This window comes from Pan troglodytes, chromosome 10 (genome assembly GCF_028858775.2).
Source record: "Pan troglodytes isolate AG18354 chromosome 10, NHGRI_mPanTro3-v2.0_pri, whole genome shotgun sequence".
NCBI classification, from domain to species: domain Eukaryota; kingdom Metazoa; phylum Chordata; class Mammalia; order Primates; family Hominidae; genus Pan; species Pan troglodytes.
Window position 1 is genome coordinate 45,496,187 of NC_072408.2, and position 16,909 is coordinate 45,513,095.

Genomic DNA, 16,909 nt, shown 5'->3' on the forward strand with positions numbered 1-16,909 from the left:
TCCTGGGTTCAAGCGATTCTCATGCCTCAGCCTCCCAGGTAGATGGGACTACATGCACATGCCACCACGCCCGGCTAATTTTTATATTTTTGATAGAAAGGGAGTTTCGTCATGTTGGCCAGTCTGGTCCTGAACTTCTGGACTCAAGTGACCTGCCAGCCTTGGCCTCCCAAAGTGCTGGGATTACAGGTGTGAGACACTGCTCCTGGCCTCTTTGGTAAATTCTTTGGGAGTTTTTACATGGACAAACTTTTTGTTGTAAATAGAAACCATGTTGCTTCTCTCTTTCCAATCCATTTTCCTGTATTTCTTTTTTTGACCTTATTGAATTGGTTAGGACATTTATCCAATGTTGAGCAGAAGTGATTAGAACAGAACCTTTAGAGCACTTGAGACGTTTACCATTAAGTATGATGCTAGCTGTAAATGTTTTGTAAATGCTCTTTATCAGGTTGAGGAAATTACCCTCTATTCCTCATTTATTATCGAGCTTCTTTTAGAAATCATGAATGAATGTTGAATTTTGTCAACTTCTTTTTCTGTATATACCGAGGCGATAAATGGTTCTTCTTTAATCCGTTGACATAGTGAGTTACATTTAGAAATTATCAAATTTTGAATCAGCCTTGCATACCAGGGTAAATCCCACTTGTTCATGATACTATTTTTTAAGGATATTGTTTGTTTCTATTTTCTATTTTATTTTATTGGTCACCTATCTGTCCCAGAATTTTTGAAAATCTTTTTTTTTAATTTCTATAAAGATTTTTATTTAGAACTTTTTTTCTTTCTTTCTTTCTTTATTATTATTATACTTTAAGTTGTAGGGTACATGTGCACAATGTGCAGGTTAGTTACATATGTATACATGTGCCATGCTGGTGTGCTGCACCCACTAACTCGTCATCTAGCATTAGGTATATCTCCCAATGCTATCCCTCCCCCCTCCCCCCACCCCACAACAGTCCCCAGAGTGTGATGTTCCCCTTCCTGTGTCCATGTGTTCTCATTGTTCAGTTCCCACCTATGAGTGAGAATATGCGGTGTTTGGTTTTTTGTTCTTGTGATAGTTTACTGAGAATGATGATTTCCAATTTCATCCATGTCCCTATAAAGGACATGAACTCATCATTTTTTATGGCTGCATAGTATTCCATGGTGTATATGTGCCACATTTTCTTAATCCAGTCTATCATTGTTGGACATTTGGGTTGGTTCCAAGTCTTTGCTATTGTGAATAATGCCGCAATAAACATACATGTGCATGTGTCTTTATAGCAGCATGATTTATAATCCCTTGGGTATATACCCAGTTATGGGATGGCTGGGTCAAATGGTATTTCTAGTTCTAGATCCCTGAGGAATCGCCACACTGACTTCCACAATGGTTGAACTAGTTTACAGTCCCACCAACAGTGTAAAAGTGTTCCTATTTCTCCACATCCTCTCCAGCACCTGTTGTTTCCTGACTTTTTAATGATTGCCATTCTAACTGGTGTGAGATGGTATGAAAATCTTATGAAGCATTTTTTGTGACTATTTTCATGAGGTGAGGGATATTGGTTTGTAGTTTTCTTCTTTTACATCTGTCCGATTTTGATATCAGGGTAACGCTGACATCAAAGAATGAGTCAGGAATTGCTCCTTCCTCTTCAACTTTTTGGAAAAGTTTGTGAGTGATTAGTATTATTTCTTTTTCTGTTTTGTTTTTTTGAGATGGAGTCTTACTCTGTCATACAGGCTGGAGTGCAATGGTGTGGTCTCGGCTCACTGCAACCTCTGCCTGCCGGGTTTGAGCAGTTCTCCTGCCTCAGCCTACCAAGAAGCTGGGACTACAGGTGCGTGCCACCACACCCGGCTAATTTTTGCATTTTCAGTAGAGACGGGGTTTCACTATGTGGGCCAGGCTGGTCTTGAATTCCTGACCTCGTGATATGCCCACCTCAGCCTCCCAAACTGCTGGGATTACAGGTGTGAGCCACCATTGCCCAGCCTAGTTTTTCTTTCTTTCTTTTCTTTCTTTCTTTCTTTTTTCTTTCTTTCTTTCTTTCTTTCTTTCTTTCGTTCGTTCTTTCTTTCTTTCGTTCCTTCCTTCCTTCCTTCCTTCTTTCCTTCCTTCCTTCCTTCCTCCCTCCCTCCCTCCCTCCCTCCTCCTCCCTCCCTCCCTCCTCCTTCCTTCCTTCCTTCCTCCTTCCTTCCTTCCTTCTTTCTTTCTTTTTTTTTTTTTTAGACGGAGTCTTGCTCTGTCGCCCAGGAGACTGGAGTGCAGTGGCACCATCTCGGCTCACAGTAACCTCCGCCTCCGGGGTTCAAGCAATTCTCTGCCTCATACTCCCAAGTACCTGGGATTACAGTCACCCACCAATATGCCCAGCTAATTTTTTGTATTTTTAGTAGAGATGGGGTTTCACCATCTTGGGCAGGTCAGTCTCCAACTCCTGACCTCAAGTGATCCACCCGCCTCGGCCTCCCAAAGTGCTGGGATTACAGATGTGAACCACCGTGCCCGGCCTAGTATTATTTCTTTTTTTTTTTTGAGACAGAGTCTCACACTGTCGCCCAGGCTGGCATGCAGTGACACAATCTTGGCTCACTGCAACCTCTGCCTCCCAGGTTCAAGCAATTCTCCTGTCTCAGCCTCCCAAGTAGCTGGGATTACAGGTGCCCGCCACCATGCCCGGCTAATTTTTTGTATTTTTAATAGAGATGGGGTTTCACTATGTTGCCCAGGCTGGTCTTGAACGCCTGACCTCATGATCCACCCTCCTTGGCCTTCCAAAGTGCTGGGATTACAGGCTTGAGCCACTGCACCTGGCGTATTTATTTCTTAACCACCATACTATGTATTAGTTGTGATGTTATTCTTTATCACTTGGCTTGGCCAACTTTGTCTCCCGTCTCCTGTGTTCTTGACTTAAGTTAGATTTGCTACAACTGCATCACCTCTTTTTCTGATTCCAATATTTCCATACTTAACGTTTGATTATTCCTTTTTAAATTAAAAAAAAATTAATTGGGCCAGCCACGATGGCTCACGCCTGTAATCCCAGCACTTTGGGAGGCCAAGGCAGGTGGATCACCTGAGGTTAGGAGTTTGAGACCAGCCTGACCAACATGGTGAAACCCCGTCTCTACTAAAAATACAAAATTAACTGGGTATTGTGGCGCATGCCTGTAATCCCAGCTACTTGGGAGGCTGAGGCAGGAGAATCGCTTGAACCCAGGAGGCCGATGTTGCCGTGAGCCAAGATCATGCCATTGCACTCCAACCTGGGCAATAAGAGCGAAACTCCGTCTCAAAAAAAAAAATTAATTATGGTAAAATATACATAAAATTTACTGCCTTAATTATTTTTAAGTATATAGTACAATAGTTTTAAGTGTGAATATATATTGCCATACATTATTTTGCAACCAAAGTCAGAACTATTTCACCTTTCAAAACTGAAGTTCTATATCCATTAAACAACAATATCCATTTCCCTTTCTCCTTATCCCCTAAAAACCACAACTGTACTTAGTTTCTATGAATTCAACTATTCTAGATACCTCATTTAAGTGGAGTCATAAAGTATTTGTCTTTTTATGACTGGCTTATTCACTCAGCATAGTCTGTTCAAGGTTCATCCATATTGTAGTGTATGTCAAAATATCCTTCAATTTTAAGGCTGAATAACATTCTATTATGTATATTTTAAAATTAAATTAAGTTGGCCGGGCACGGTGGCTCACGCCTGTAATCCTAACACTTTGGGAGGCAGAGGCAGATGGATCATGAGGTCAGGAGTTCAAGACCAGCCTGGCCAAGATGGTGAAACCCCCGTCTCTACTAAAAAATACAAAAATTAGCTGGGCGTGGAGGCAGGCACCTGTAACCCCAGCTACTCTGGAGGCTGAGGCAGGAGAATCACTTGAACCCTGAGGTGGAGTTTGCAGTCAGCCGAGATCATGCCACTGCACTCTAGCCTAGGTGACAGAGTAAGATTCTGCCTCAAAAAAAAAAATTAAATTGAATTAAATTTTTTTTTTTGAGATGAAGTCTCGCTCTGTTGCTCAGGCTGGAGTGCTGTGGTGCAATCTTGGCTCACTGTAACCTCCATCTCCTGGGTTCAAGCGATTCTCCTGCCTCAGTCTCCCAAGTAGCTGGGATTACAGGCACCCGCCACCATGCCTGGCTAATTTTTGTGTTTTTTAGTGCAACATGAGGTTTCATCATGTTGGCCAGCGTGGTCTCAAACTCCTGACCTCAAGTGACCTGCCCACCTCAGTCTCCCAAAGTGCCGGGATTACAGGCATGAGTCACTGTGCCTGGCCTCCATTGTGTATATATATAAATATATACCACATTTTGTTTATCCATTTATCTGTCAATGGACACGGGTTACTTCTACCTCTTGGTTATTGTGAATAAAGACACTATGAGCATGAGTGTACAAATATTTCTTAGGGACCCTGCTTATAATTCTTTTGGATGTATACACAGAGAACAATTGCTAGATCATATAGTGATACTATTTTTAATATCTGGAGGAACTGTCATCCTTTTCTTCACAGCAGCTGCACAATATTACATTCCTACCAGCAGTGCACAGGGTTCCAATTTTGCACAGCCTCACCCACACTTGTTATTTTCTGTTTTTTTCATAGTAGCCATCTTAATGGGTACGAAGTAGTATATCATTGTGGTTTTGATTTACATTTTCCTAGTTACTAGTTACGTTGAACATATTTTCATATATTTTTGGGCCATTTGTATATCTTTTTTGGATCCTTTGCCCATTTTAAAATTGGTTTATTTGGGTTTTTGTTTTTGTTTTTTGGGGGGTATGGAGTGTCACTCTGTTGCCTAGGATGGAATGCAGTGGCACAATCTCGGCTCACTGCAACCTCTACCTCCCAGGCTCAAGTGATTCTTGTGCCTCAGCCACCCAAGTAGCTGGGATTACAGGAGTGTGCCACCATGCCTGGCTAAGTTTTGCATTTTTTTTTTTTTTTTTTTTGAGATGGAGTCTCACTCTGTCGCCCAGGCTGGGGTGCAGTGGTGCAATCTCTGCTCACTGCAAGCTCCGCCTCCCGGGTTCATGCCATTCTCCTGCCTCAGCCTCCCGAGTAGCTGGGACTACAGGCGCCTGCCACCACGCCCGGCTAATTTTTTGTATTTTTAGTAGAGACGGGGTTTCACTGTGTTAGTCAGGATGGTCTCGATCTCCTGACCTCGTGATCCACCCTCCTCGGCCTCCCAAAGTGCTGGGATTACAGGCGTGAGTCACCGCGCCCGGCCTAAATTTTGCATTTTTAGTAGGGACGGGGTTTCACAGTGTTGGCCAGGCTGGTCTCAAACTCCTGACTTCAACTGATCTGTCCACCTCAGCCTCCCAAAGTCCTGGGATTATAGGGGTGAACCACCAGTGCACAGCCTATTTGGGTTTTTTGGTTTTTCTTTTTTGACATTGAGTTTGTATAAGTTATTTATATATTGTGGATATTAACCCTTAGTGGATATATAATTTGCAAATATTTTCTCCCATTTCCTAGGTTGACTTTTCAATCTGTTGATTTTTGTCCTTTGACAAACAAATGTTTTTAACTTTGATATAGTCCATTTATCTTTTTTTTTTTTTTTTTGAGACGGAGTCTCACTCTGTCGCCCAGGCTGAGGCTGGAGTGCAGTGGCTCGATCTCAGCTCACTGCAACCTCTGCCTCCCGGGTTCAAGTAATTCTCCTGCCTCAGCCTCCCGAGTAGTTGGGTCTACAGGCGCCCACCACCATGCCTGGCTAATTTTTTTTGTATTTTTAGTAGAGACGGGGTTTCACCATGTTAGCCAGGATGGTCTCGATCTCCTGACCTCGTGATCCGCCTGCCTCAGCCTCCCAGAGTGCTGGGATTACAGGAGTGAGCCACCGTGCCCAGCCCATTTATCTATTTTTACTTTTGTTGCATGTGATTTTGTGTCATGTCACCAAGAAATCATTGCCAAATCCAATGCCATGAAGCCTTTCTCCTGTGTTTTCTTCTAAGTGTTTTATAAGTGTTAGGTCTTTAATCTATTTTGAGTTTAATTTTTTATATGATATAAGATAAGGATCCAACTTCATTCTTTCGTGTGTAGGTATTCAGTTTTCCCACCAACATTTGTGTGTGTGTTTTTTTTTTTTTAAAAGACTGTCCTTTCCTCATTGGATGGCCTTAGAATCCTTACGGAAAATAATTTTACCTTATGCTATGAATATACTATACTATACACATACTGTTAACTTGGTGTTTATTTATGGGCTCTCTATTCTATTCCATCAGGTTATATGCCTGTCGTTATGCCTGTACCACATTATTTTGATTAATGTAGCTTTGGAATAAGTTTGAAATCAGAAAATGTGGGATCTCCAACTTTGTTATTCTTTTTCAAGATTGTTTCAGCCATTCAGGATCCCTTGAGATTCCATGTAAATTTTAGGATGAATTTTTCTATTGCTGCAAAAGAAAAAAAAGCCATTGGGATTTTGATAGGGATTGCATTAATCTGTAGATTGGTTTGGGTAGTATTGACATCTTAACAATATTAAATATTCCAATCCATAAATATGTGATATCTTTCCATTTACTTGTGTTTTCTTTAATTTCTCTCAGTAACATTTTGTAGTGAAAACAACAAGTCTTTTACCTCCTTGGGTAAGTTTATTTCTAAATTTATTATTATTATTTAAAATATTTATTTATTTATTTATTTATTTTTGAGACAGAGTCTTGCTCTGTTGCCCAGGCTGCAGTGCAGTGGCGCGATCATGGCTCACTGCAAGATCCACCTCCCGGGTGAAGAAATTCTCCTGCCTCAGCCTCCTGAGTAGCTGGGATTATAAATGCCCACCACCATGCTGGCTAATTTTTGTATTTTTAGTAAAGATGGGGTTTCACCATGTTGGCCAGGCTTGTCACGAACTCCTGACCTCAAGTGATCCACCTGTCTCGGCCTCTCAATATTATTATTTTTGAGACAGAGTCGCTCTCTGTTACCCAGGCTGGAGTGTAGTGGCGTGATCTCAGCTCACTGCAACCTCTGCCTCCCAGGTTCAAGTGATTCTCCCACCTCAGCCTCCTGAGTAGCTGGGATTACAAACACCCACCATCATAGCTGAATAATTTTTGTATTTTTGTAGACACAGGATTTCACCATGTTGGCCAGGCTGGTCTTGAACTCCCAACCTCAGGTGATCCACCCGCCTCGGCCTTCCAAAGTGCTGGGATTACAGGCATGAGCTGCGATTTCTAAATATATTATTATTTTTGATGCTATTATAAATGGCATTGTTTTCTTAATTTCTTTTTCATATTGCTCAGTGTTAGTGTAGTTAGCAAAGTGACTGATTTGTATGTATGTTTTACCCTGCAACTTTGCTGAATTTATTGTTCTAATAGTGTGTTTGTGTGTGTGTGTGTGTGCGCGCACATGCACACAGAGGATAATCCTTAGGGCTTTCTACATATATAGAGTTTTCTACATATGTAGGGTTTCTACAATTTAAGATCATGTTATCTATGAACAGAGATAATTTTACTTTTTCCTTTCCAAATTGTGTGCCTTTTATTTCTTTCTTTTTTTTTTTTTTTTTGAGACAGAGTCTCGCTCTGTCTCCCAGGCTGGAGTGCAGTGGCACAGTCTCAGCTCATGCAAGCTCTGCCTCCCAGGTTCACGCCATTCTCCTGCCTCAGCCTCCCGAGTAGCTGGGACTACAGGCACCTGCCACCACGCCTGGCTATTTTTTTGTATTTTTAGTAGACACGGGGTTTCACTGTGTTAGCCAGGATGGTCTCGATCTCCTGACCTCATGATCCGCCCGCCTCGGCCTCCCAAAGTGCTAGGATTACAGGCGTGAGCCACCGTGTCTGGCCTTCATTTCTTTTTCTTGCCTAATTGTCTAGGATTTCCAATACCAGGTTAGATAGATGGTGAAAGTGGGCATCCTTGCCTTGTTCCTAATCTTGGAGGAAAAACTTTCAGTCTTTCACTGTTGAATATATTATAACCTGTGGGCTTTTCGTATATGGCCTTTATTATGTTGAAGAAGTTTTCTTCTATTTCTAGTTTCTTTTGTGTATGTTTTTTGTTTGTGTTAAGACCGGGGCTCACTCTGTCACCAAGGCTGGAGTGCAGTGGCATAATCATGGCTTACTGCAGCCTTGACCTCCCAGGTTCAAGTAATCCTCCCACCTCAGCCTCCTGACTAGCTGTAACTATAAGCACACACCACCATACCTGGCTGATATTTTTTATTTTTTGTAGAGCCAGGGTTTCACCATGTTGCTCAGGCTGGTCTCGAACTCCTGGACTCAAGTGAAACTTCTGTCTTGGCCTCTCAAAGTGCTGGGATTACAGGCGTGAGCTACTGTGCCCAGCCTCTTGTGTAATTTTTTTTTTTTTAAGTAATGAAAGGGTGTTAAATTTTGTCAAATGCTTTTTCTGCATCAATTGTGATGATCACGTGTTTTGTTTTGTTTTGTTTTTTGGTCATTCTGTTCATTTGGCACATTGCATTGATTGATTTACATATATTTAATCATCCTTGCATTCCAGAAATAAATCTCACTTGATCGTGGTGTATAATCCCTTTAACATGCTGTTGAATTCTGTTCACTAGTATTTTGCTAAGGTTTTCTGTATCAATATTCATCAGGCATGTTTGTATTTAGTTTTCTTATTTTGTAGTGCCTTTGTCTGGCTTCGATATACGTTGGCCTCAAAGGATGAGTTGGGAAGTGTTTCTTCCTCTTCACTTTTCTGGGAGAATTTATGAGGAGTTAGTAGTATCTTTTCTTTGTTCACTGTGCTATATGTTAGCTTGTAATGTTATTCTTCATCATTTGGTTTAGCAAACTTTGCCTTGGCTCACCTGTGTTCCTGACTTAAATTATTATTTGCTGTAACAGCAAATACACCTAACATCAGAATACTCATTTTGCATGATGATTTGTTTGGCAAAATCCAAATCTTACTCTTTTTTTTGTTTGTTTCAAGTATTAATCAAAGCTCGTATATAAGATTACTTTATTCCTACGTCTTCTCAATTGTTTCTTCCTTGTATTTGCTCTTTTCCTTTCCTACTTGGCGAGATTTGGCTTTCTGTTCAAGGATCTTTTTGCGGTCTTTGTCCAGTTTTAGCCTAGTGATAACCACCTTGCTGGGGCGAGGGCCTACATGGACAGTTGTGCCATTAGCCTTTTTCCGCTGCACCTGTTCAATGTAGATAATATATTTCTTCCTGTAAACCTGGACTACTTTGCCAATTTGCTGACCTTTATGGTGTCCTCATACAACCTGAACTTCATCATTCTTTCAGATGGGCACGGATCGCATGTTGTACTTCTGTCTCAGCTCTTCGGAAAGAGGGGAAGACATAATCTTCCTGCGAATGTGGGAAGGTGTATTGAAATGCCTTTTGTGATTCTTGCTTCAGTCGGAAGTCACAAAGGGATTGAACTTCATTTTGGCCACCCCGGCTTCGGAGATGGCGGCAAAAGGGAAGAGAACTACACACTTATCTTACTCTTATTATACGGACTGTAGAGAAAGTTCAGTTTGTCTGAAGCCAAAATGAAAGAATAATAAAGTTGGAAGGGGTGAACCAGTGGTTCTTAACTGTCAGATTTACTGTGCCTTTAAAAAATATTTTTAACATTCTCTTTATTCCTCTAAAATGATATTCATAGATAAACTACCTATACTTTAAAAATTAATATGTGTGAGTATAAGTAAAAGGAAAGCAATTTATAATAACATGCATTTCAGCGTGTAAATCCTAGGTCAAACTTCACTAGAAGTAGACCGAGGCTTGCGTTGATACATAAAATTAAAATAAATATGAAAGATACAAATGGAGGCTGATACAAATTCAGTTTTATTGTACTGGCACTAAATACTATTATCACTAGTGCATTGCTGTTGGTATTGTGGTGTTCCAGAATGGTGAAATTTTCTTGAAGAAATTTTAAAGAACTTTTTTAATTGATTTACGTAGTATTTGTATTCCTGGAAATTGCAGTGTATCATTAAATTGGGCAAAAAACACATGATGTTAATTTTTTTTTTTTTTTTTTTTTTGAGACGGAGTTTCACTCTTGTTGCCCAGACTGGAGTGCAATGGCGCGATCTCGGCTCACTGCAACCTTTACCTCCTGGGTTCAAGACATTCTCCTGCCTCAGCTTCCTGAGTAGCTGGAATCACAGGCATCCACCACAATGCCTGGCTATTTTTTGTATTTTTAGTAAAGACGGGGTTTTACCATGCTGGCCAGGCTGGTCTCGAACTCCTGACCTCAGGTGATTCACCCACCTCGGCCTCCCAGAGTGCTGGGATTACAGGCATGAGCCACCATGCCTGGCCAAAAAAAATTTTATTTTTTAGAGGCAGGATCTCACTTTGTCACCCAGGCTGGTCTCGAATGCATGGCTTCCAGAGATCCTCCCGCTTTGGTCTCCCAAAGCACTTGGATTACAGGTGTGAGACACTGCTCTTGGTCTGTGTTTATATTTTATATTATTTTATTTTTATTTTTATTTTTATTTTATTTATTTATTTATTTATTTATTTTTAGACAGTGTCTCGCTCTGTCGCCCAGGCTGGAGTGCAGTGGCGTGATCTCGGCTCACTGTAAGCTCCACCTCCCGGGTTCATGCTATTCTCCTGCCTCAGCCTCCCCAGTAGCTGGGACTACAGGCACCCGCCACCACGCCCAGCTAATTTTTTGTATTTTTTTTTAGGAGAGACAGGGTTTCACCGTGTTGGCCAGGATGGTCTCGATCTCCTGACCTCGCGATCTGCCCTCCGCAGCCTCCCAAAGTGCTGGGATTACAGGCGTGAGCCACCGCACCCAGCCTTGTGTTTATATTTTAAAAGGAGTTTGGTTTAAGGCTTGGATAATTATAAACAGATTTTTTTTTTCCTACATGAATTCCGGTGAGACACACAAAAATCACACAGGATTTGAAACAGTTCTTCACTGTGTGATACTGTCCACTGCACTGTAGGGTGGGCTAGCATTCCTTAGTACCCTCTACTAAATGCCAGTAGTCCATCCTCACAATTATTATGACAACCAAAAATGATTTCACAAATTTCCAAGTGCCATATATGAGGTAGTAATTACATCCGTAAAAAATTTCTAGGATAGAGTGAAGAAAAGAGATTTGCTGATAAAATTCTTTTTCTTCCCCATATACTCAATGTACTAAGCTAATAAGTGGTAAGATTCTTGAGCAAAGGAGATAATGAAAGAAAAGTATGTTTGAGGCATAGTCTGATAACTGCTTTCCAGGTAAGAAAGGAAAAAAGAAGCAACTTGCATTTTTTTCTGTTTTCTTTTTCTTTCTTTCTTTCTTTCTTTCTTTTTTTTCTTAGCAGCTACAGCTTATAAAGCACTTTCACAAATTTTATACACTTCACATCAACTGTGTATTTAGTATCTCCATCATTTTACAGAGGCGGCAGAGGGAGCTCAGACATACCGTGATTTATTAAAAGTCATTTTAATGAAAGACCTAGAGTTAAGATCCAGATATGGCTTCAAACCCAATGCTCTTTCCATTATATCATAGCATTGCTAGGATGATGAAGGCAGAAAAAGGAATTTTTTTTTTAAGAGGGAAAATTTGAGACTCACAATAAAAGCTAGAATTAGCAAGACTTTAATTGGATAGCTTTCAATTAACTGTCACTGACGTTCTGAGAAGAAAGATGACCAAAGCTTCTTTTCAAACTGAAGATTAATACATGCCCCCTTCTTATTCTGACAGGACATTGATATGCAGCTGAGTGAAATAATGAACAATGTGCATCGGATAATGACTCGCTATACTCTTGTTTTTAACTCGTCCTCTGAAAGGAATGTCTCCCTTACAGAACATAAGAAAAAACAGAGAACCAATTTTCTTGAGAAAATGGCTACTTATGCTAAGACTATTGAAATAAGAGAAAAGACTCTTGCCAACATTCTGGCCTGGTTGGAAGAATGGAGTAAGTTTACAGAAGCGGTTCAGAGGAAAACCATAAAGTTAATGAAAAAGAGAAGAGAATATATAAGTAAATTTTGAAGGATTAATCAGATTAAAGAAGAAAAGACTAAGGAGGTTATTCAGAGAATGGTTATCCTCTATTCCAGTAGGAATAAAATAGGAAAAATATAGGCTTATTCACTTAGTGCCAGCTATGCTGGCCTCCTTGCTTTTTTTAAAGCATGCCAGCAGTGTCTTTATGCATACTATTCCCTTATCTGGAGCATCTTCCACCAGATGGACACATGGCTCATTCCCTGCTTAAATTCCACTTTGAAATGAGATGTTCTCTGACCATCCCCATTCCCTACCACCTGGTACTTTTCCTTACACTTTACCCTTTTTTTTTTTTTTTGAGACAGGTTCTCACTGTGTCACCCAGACTGGAGTGCAGTGGCACGATCTCAGCTCACGGCAACTCCCGCCTCCCAGGCTCAAGCGATTCTCCTGCCTCAGCCTCCCTAGTAGCTGGGACCAGAGGCATGCAGCACCACGCCCGGCTAATTTTTGTATTTTTAGTAGAGACAAGGTTTCACCATGTTGGCCAGGCTGGTCTTGAACTCCTACCTCAAATGATCCACCTGCCTTGGCTTCCCAAAGTGCTGGGATTACAGGCATGAGCCACTGCGCCCGGCCTACCTTTCTTTATTTTTGTCTATAGCATTAGTATCTGACTTCCTATATAATTAACCTTTTCTCTCTCTCCTTTCACCAGAAGGTAAGCAGTATGAAGTTAGGGAACTTGTTTTACTTAATGTTGTATCCACAGCATCTAGAATAGCACACGTCAGAGTAGACACTGGTTGAATGAAAGAATGAATAAACTGGCCAGGTGCGGTGGCTCACGCCTGTAATCCTAGCACTTTGGGAGGCCAAGGCAGGTGGATTGCCTGAGCTCAGGAGTTCAAGACCAGCCTGGGCAACACGGTGAAACCTCGTCTCTACTAAAATACAAAAAATTAGCTGGGTGTGGCGGCATATGCCTCTATTCCCAGCTACTCGGGAGGCTGAGGTAGGAGTACTCTTTGAACCCGGGAGGTGGAGATTGCAGTGAGCCAAGGTCGTGCCACTGCACTCCAGCCTGGGTGACAGAGTGAGACTGTCTCCAAAACAACAACAAAAACAACAACAACAACAACAAGAATGAATAAACTAAGAATATCAAAAAAGGGAATTTTATTTTGTTGCTAGAAATTTCATGCAGCGAGGGTTAGAAATACTGGATAATGGCCGGGCGCGGTGGCTCATGCTGGTAATCCCAGCTCCTTTGGGAGGCCGAGGCTGGCAGATCACCCCAGGTCAGGAGTTTGAGACCAGCCTGGCCAACATGGTGAAACCCCATCTCTACTAAAAATTCAAAAAGTAGCTGGGTGTGGTGGCACACACCTCTGGTCCCAGCTACTAGGGAGGCTGAGGCAGGAGAATCGCTTGAACCTGGGAGGTAGAGGTTGCACTGAGCTGAGATTGCACCACTGCACTCCAGCCTGGGTGACAGAGCCAGACTCATTCTTAAAAAAAAAAAAAAAAAAAAAAAGACAACTGGATAAACTTGCCAAATGAGTTAATTGGGGCTTAGATCTCCAATATTAAAACACACACACATAGGCCGGGTGTGGTGGCTCATGCCTGTAATGCCAGCACTTTGGGAGGCTGAGGCAGGCAGATCACCTGAGGTCAGGAGTTCAAGACCAGCCTGGCCAACATGGTGAAACCCCGTCTTTACTAAAAATACAAAAATTAGCTGGGCATGGCGGCACATGCCTGTAATCCCAGCTACTCGGGAGGCTGAGGCAGGAGAATCGCTTGAACCTGGGAGGCAGAGGTTGCAGTGAGTGGAGATTGCGCCTCTGCACTCCAGCCTAGGCAACAAAGCAAGACTCTGTCTCAAAACAAAACAAAACAAAACACACACACACACATTTTAGGTACCAAACCAAATAGACACTTTTTAATCTGATTCATGTCTTTATGTCTAAGACTTACTATTTAGCCTTCTATTCCAAGTTTCTTCCTTTTTAATTTCTTCATAGAGAAAAGCCTCAGAATGGCAGTAAGTGTGAGATACCTATATTCCCCAATATTACTGTATTGAGTAGTTACCCAATATTATAAGCCTATGTAGCTATAGTTATTTATTTTTCTGCACAAAAATGATTTTTTTTTTTACTCTCTTCAAGATGATGTTTTGTCTGAGATGACTCTAATGGATGTTGATGAACACTACCACTGGATAGCACAAATGGAGTTGTTACCGGACACGTTAAAAGCTATTGAGAACAATGTCAAGATACTAAGCAGATTTAGTACATCTTTCCTCGACGAAAAGAAGAAACAAAAGAAAAAAATATGTAAGGGTGCTTTATGATTTTGGAGCTGGAGTAGACGGAATTTGACTTTTTCTTAAAGAAACAACTTTTTTTTTTTTCAGTCTCGCTCTGTCACCCAGGCTGGTGTGCAGTGAGTGGCCTGATCTCAGTTCAATGCAACCTCCACCTCCAGGTTTCAGGTGATTCTCCTGCCTCAGCCTCCAGAGTAGCTGGAACTACAGACGTGTACCACCACGCTTGGCCAATTTTTGTATTTTTAGTAAAGACAGGGTTTCACCATGTTGGCCAGGCTAGTCTCAAATTCCTGACCTCAAATTATCCACCTGCCTCGGCCTTCCAAAGTGCTGGGATTACAGGCGTGAGCCACTGCACCCAGCCAAAAAAAAAACAGCTTTATTGAGGTATAATGTGCATACATGTTAAGTGTACAATTAAATGATTTTCTGTGTATTTACAGAGTTGTGCATTTATCACCACAATCTAATTTTATTTTTATTTATTTTAAATTTATTTATTAATTTAATTTTTTTTTTGAGACAGGGTATCACTCTGTTACCCAGGCTGGAGTGCAGTGGTTACCCAGGCTGGAGTGCAGTGGCCAGATCTCAGTTCACTGCAACCTCCACCTCTTGGGTTCAAGCGATTCTTGTGCCTCAGCTCCCCGAGTAGCTGGGATTACAGGCACCTGCCACCACGCCTGGCTAATTTTTTGTATTTTTAGTAGAGACAGGGATTTTACCATGTTGGCCAGACTGGTTTCAAACTCCTGACCTCAAATGATCCACCAGCCTTGGCCTCCCAAAGTGCTGGGATTACAGGTGTGAGTCACAGCACCCGGCCAACAATCTAATTTTAGAACATTTCCATTATCCCGAAAAGATCCCTCATACTAATTTATAGTCAGTCCTTATACCCATCAGCAGCACCACACAGTCACTAATGTATTTTCTCTCACACTACATTTGTTTTATCTGGATATTTCACACAAACAGAATCATATTGTATGTGGTATTTTCTGTCTATTTTCTTTCAACTAGCATAATGTTTTTGAAATTCAGCCATGTTATAGGGCATTTTGGTAATTTATTTTCATTGTTAGTTTACACAGTTGTTTGGATATACCACATTTTGTTTACCCATTCACCAGTTGATATACATATGAATTGTTTCCACTTTGGGGCTTTTATAAATAATGCCATTATTTACCCACTTTTTTGGGGGGGTAGATAGCTAGGAGTCGAATTGCTAGGACATATGGTAAGTTTATGTTTAACTTTTAAAGAAACTCTTAACTGTTTTCCAAAGTGACTGTACCATTTTACACTCTCATCAGCAATGTACACAGGTTCCAATTTCTCCATTTCCTCAACAACACTTGTTATTGTCTGTCTTTTTTTTTTTTTTGAGACGGAGTTTCACTCTTGTTGCCCAGGCTGGAGTGCAGTGGCGTGATCTCAGTTCACTGCAACCTCCACCTCCCGGGTTCAAGCGATTCTCCTGCCTCAGCCTCCCTAGTAGCTGGGATTACAGGCACGTGTCACCATGCCCTGCTAATTTTGTATTTTTAGTGGAGATGGGGTTTCTCCATGTTGGTCAGGCTGGTCTCAAGCTCCTGACCTCAGGTGATCCACCCGCCTCTGCCTCCCAAAGTGCTGGGATTAGAGGCACCCGGCCTCTGTCTGTCTTTTTTTTTTATTATGGCCTTCCTAGTACCTGTGAAGTGGTATCTCACTGTGGTTTTGGTTTGCATTTTCCTAATGGCAAATGATACTGAGCATGTTTCATGTGCTTATTAAGCTATTTCTGTACATTTTTTGGTGAAATATCTATTCAAGTACTTGCCCATTTTTGAAATTGAGTTTTAACTTTTTTTTTTTTTTTTTTTTGAGACAGAGTCTTACTCTGTCGCCCAGGTTGGAGTGCAGTGGTGCGATCTCAGCTCACTACAACCTCCACCTCCTGGGTTCAAGCGATTCTCCTGCCTCAGCCTCCCGAGTAGCTGGGATTACAGGCGCATGCCACCACGCATGGTTAATTTTTGTATTTTTAGTAGAGATGGAATTTCGCCATCTTGGCCAGGCTGATGTTGAACTCCTGACCTCGTGATCCACCCTCCTCGGCCTCCCAAAGTGCTGGGATTATAGGCATGAGCCACTGCGCCTGGCCGAGTTTTAACATTTCTTTACAGCTTCTGGATATAGGTTTTTTTTTTTTTTTGACAGGATTTTGCTCTGTCGTCCAAGCTGGGGTGCATTGGTACAATAATAGTACACTGCCGCCTGGAATTCCTGGGCTCAAGGGATCCTCCTGCCTCAGTCTCCTGAGTAGCTGGGACTACAGGTGTGTGCTACCACACTCAGCTAATTTTTAAAAACTTTTTGTAGAGACAGAGTCTCATCGTGTTGTCCAGGCTAGTCTCAAACTCCTGAGCTCAAATGATCCTCCTGCCTCAGCCTCCCAAAGTTCTGGGATTATAGGCATGAGTCACCACATCTGGCTGGATATAAGTCCTTTATCAGAAAAGTGATTTGCAAATATTT

At 41.6% G+C, this 16,909-nt stretch overlaps 1 protein-coding gene and 1 pseudogene across 2 annotated transcripts in view; one reads left to right on the plus strand and one right to left on the minus strand.

Annotated features, from left to right (window-relative positions):
• FAM186A (family with sequence similarity 186 member A) overlaps window positions 1-16,909 on the plus strand; it is a 71,018-nt gene that overhangs the window by 22,074 nt on the left and 32,035 nt on the right. For both annotated transcript variants that reach the window (XM_024347866.3, XM_024347865.3), the window contains exons 2-3: window positions 11,785-12,004; window positions 14,220-14,390. In XM_024347866.3, coding sequence (XP_024203634.3) covers window positions 11,785-12,004; window positions 14,220-14,390 — 391 coding nt within the window. The remainder of the gene's footprint in view (window positions 1-11,784; window positions 12,005-14,219; window positions 14,391-16,909) is intronic.
• LOC107967514 (large ribosomal subunit protein uL24-like) lies at window positions 9,031-9,477 on the minus strand (annotated as a pseudogene).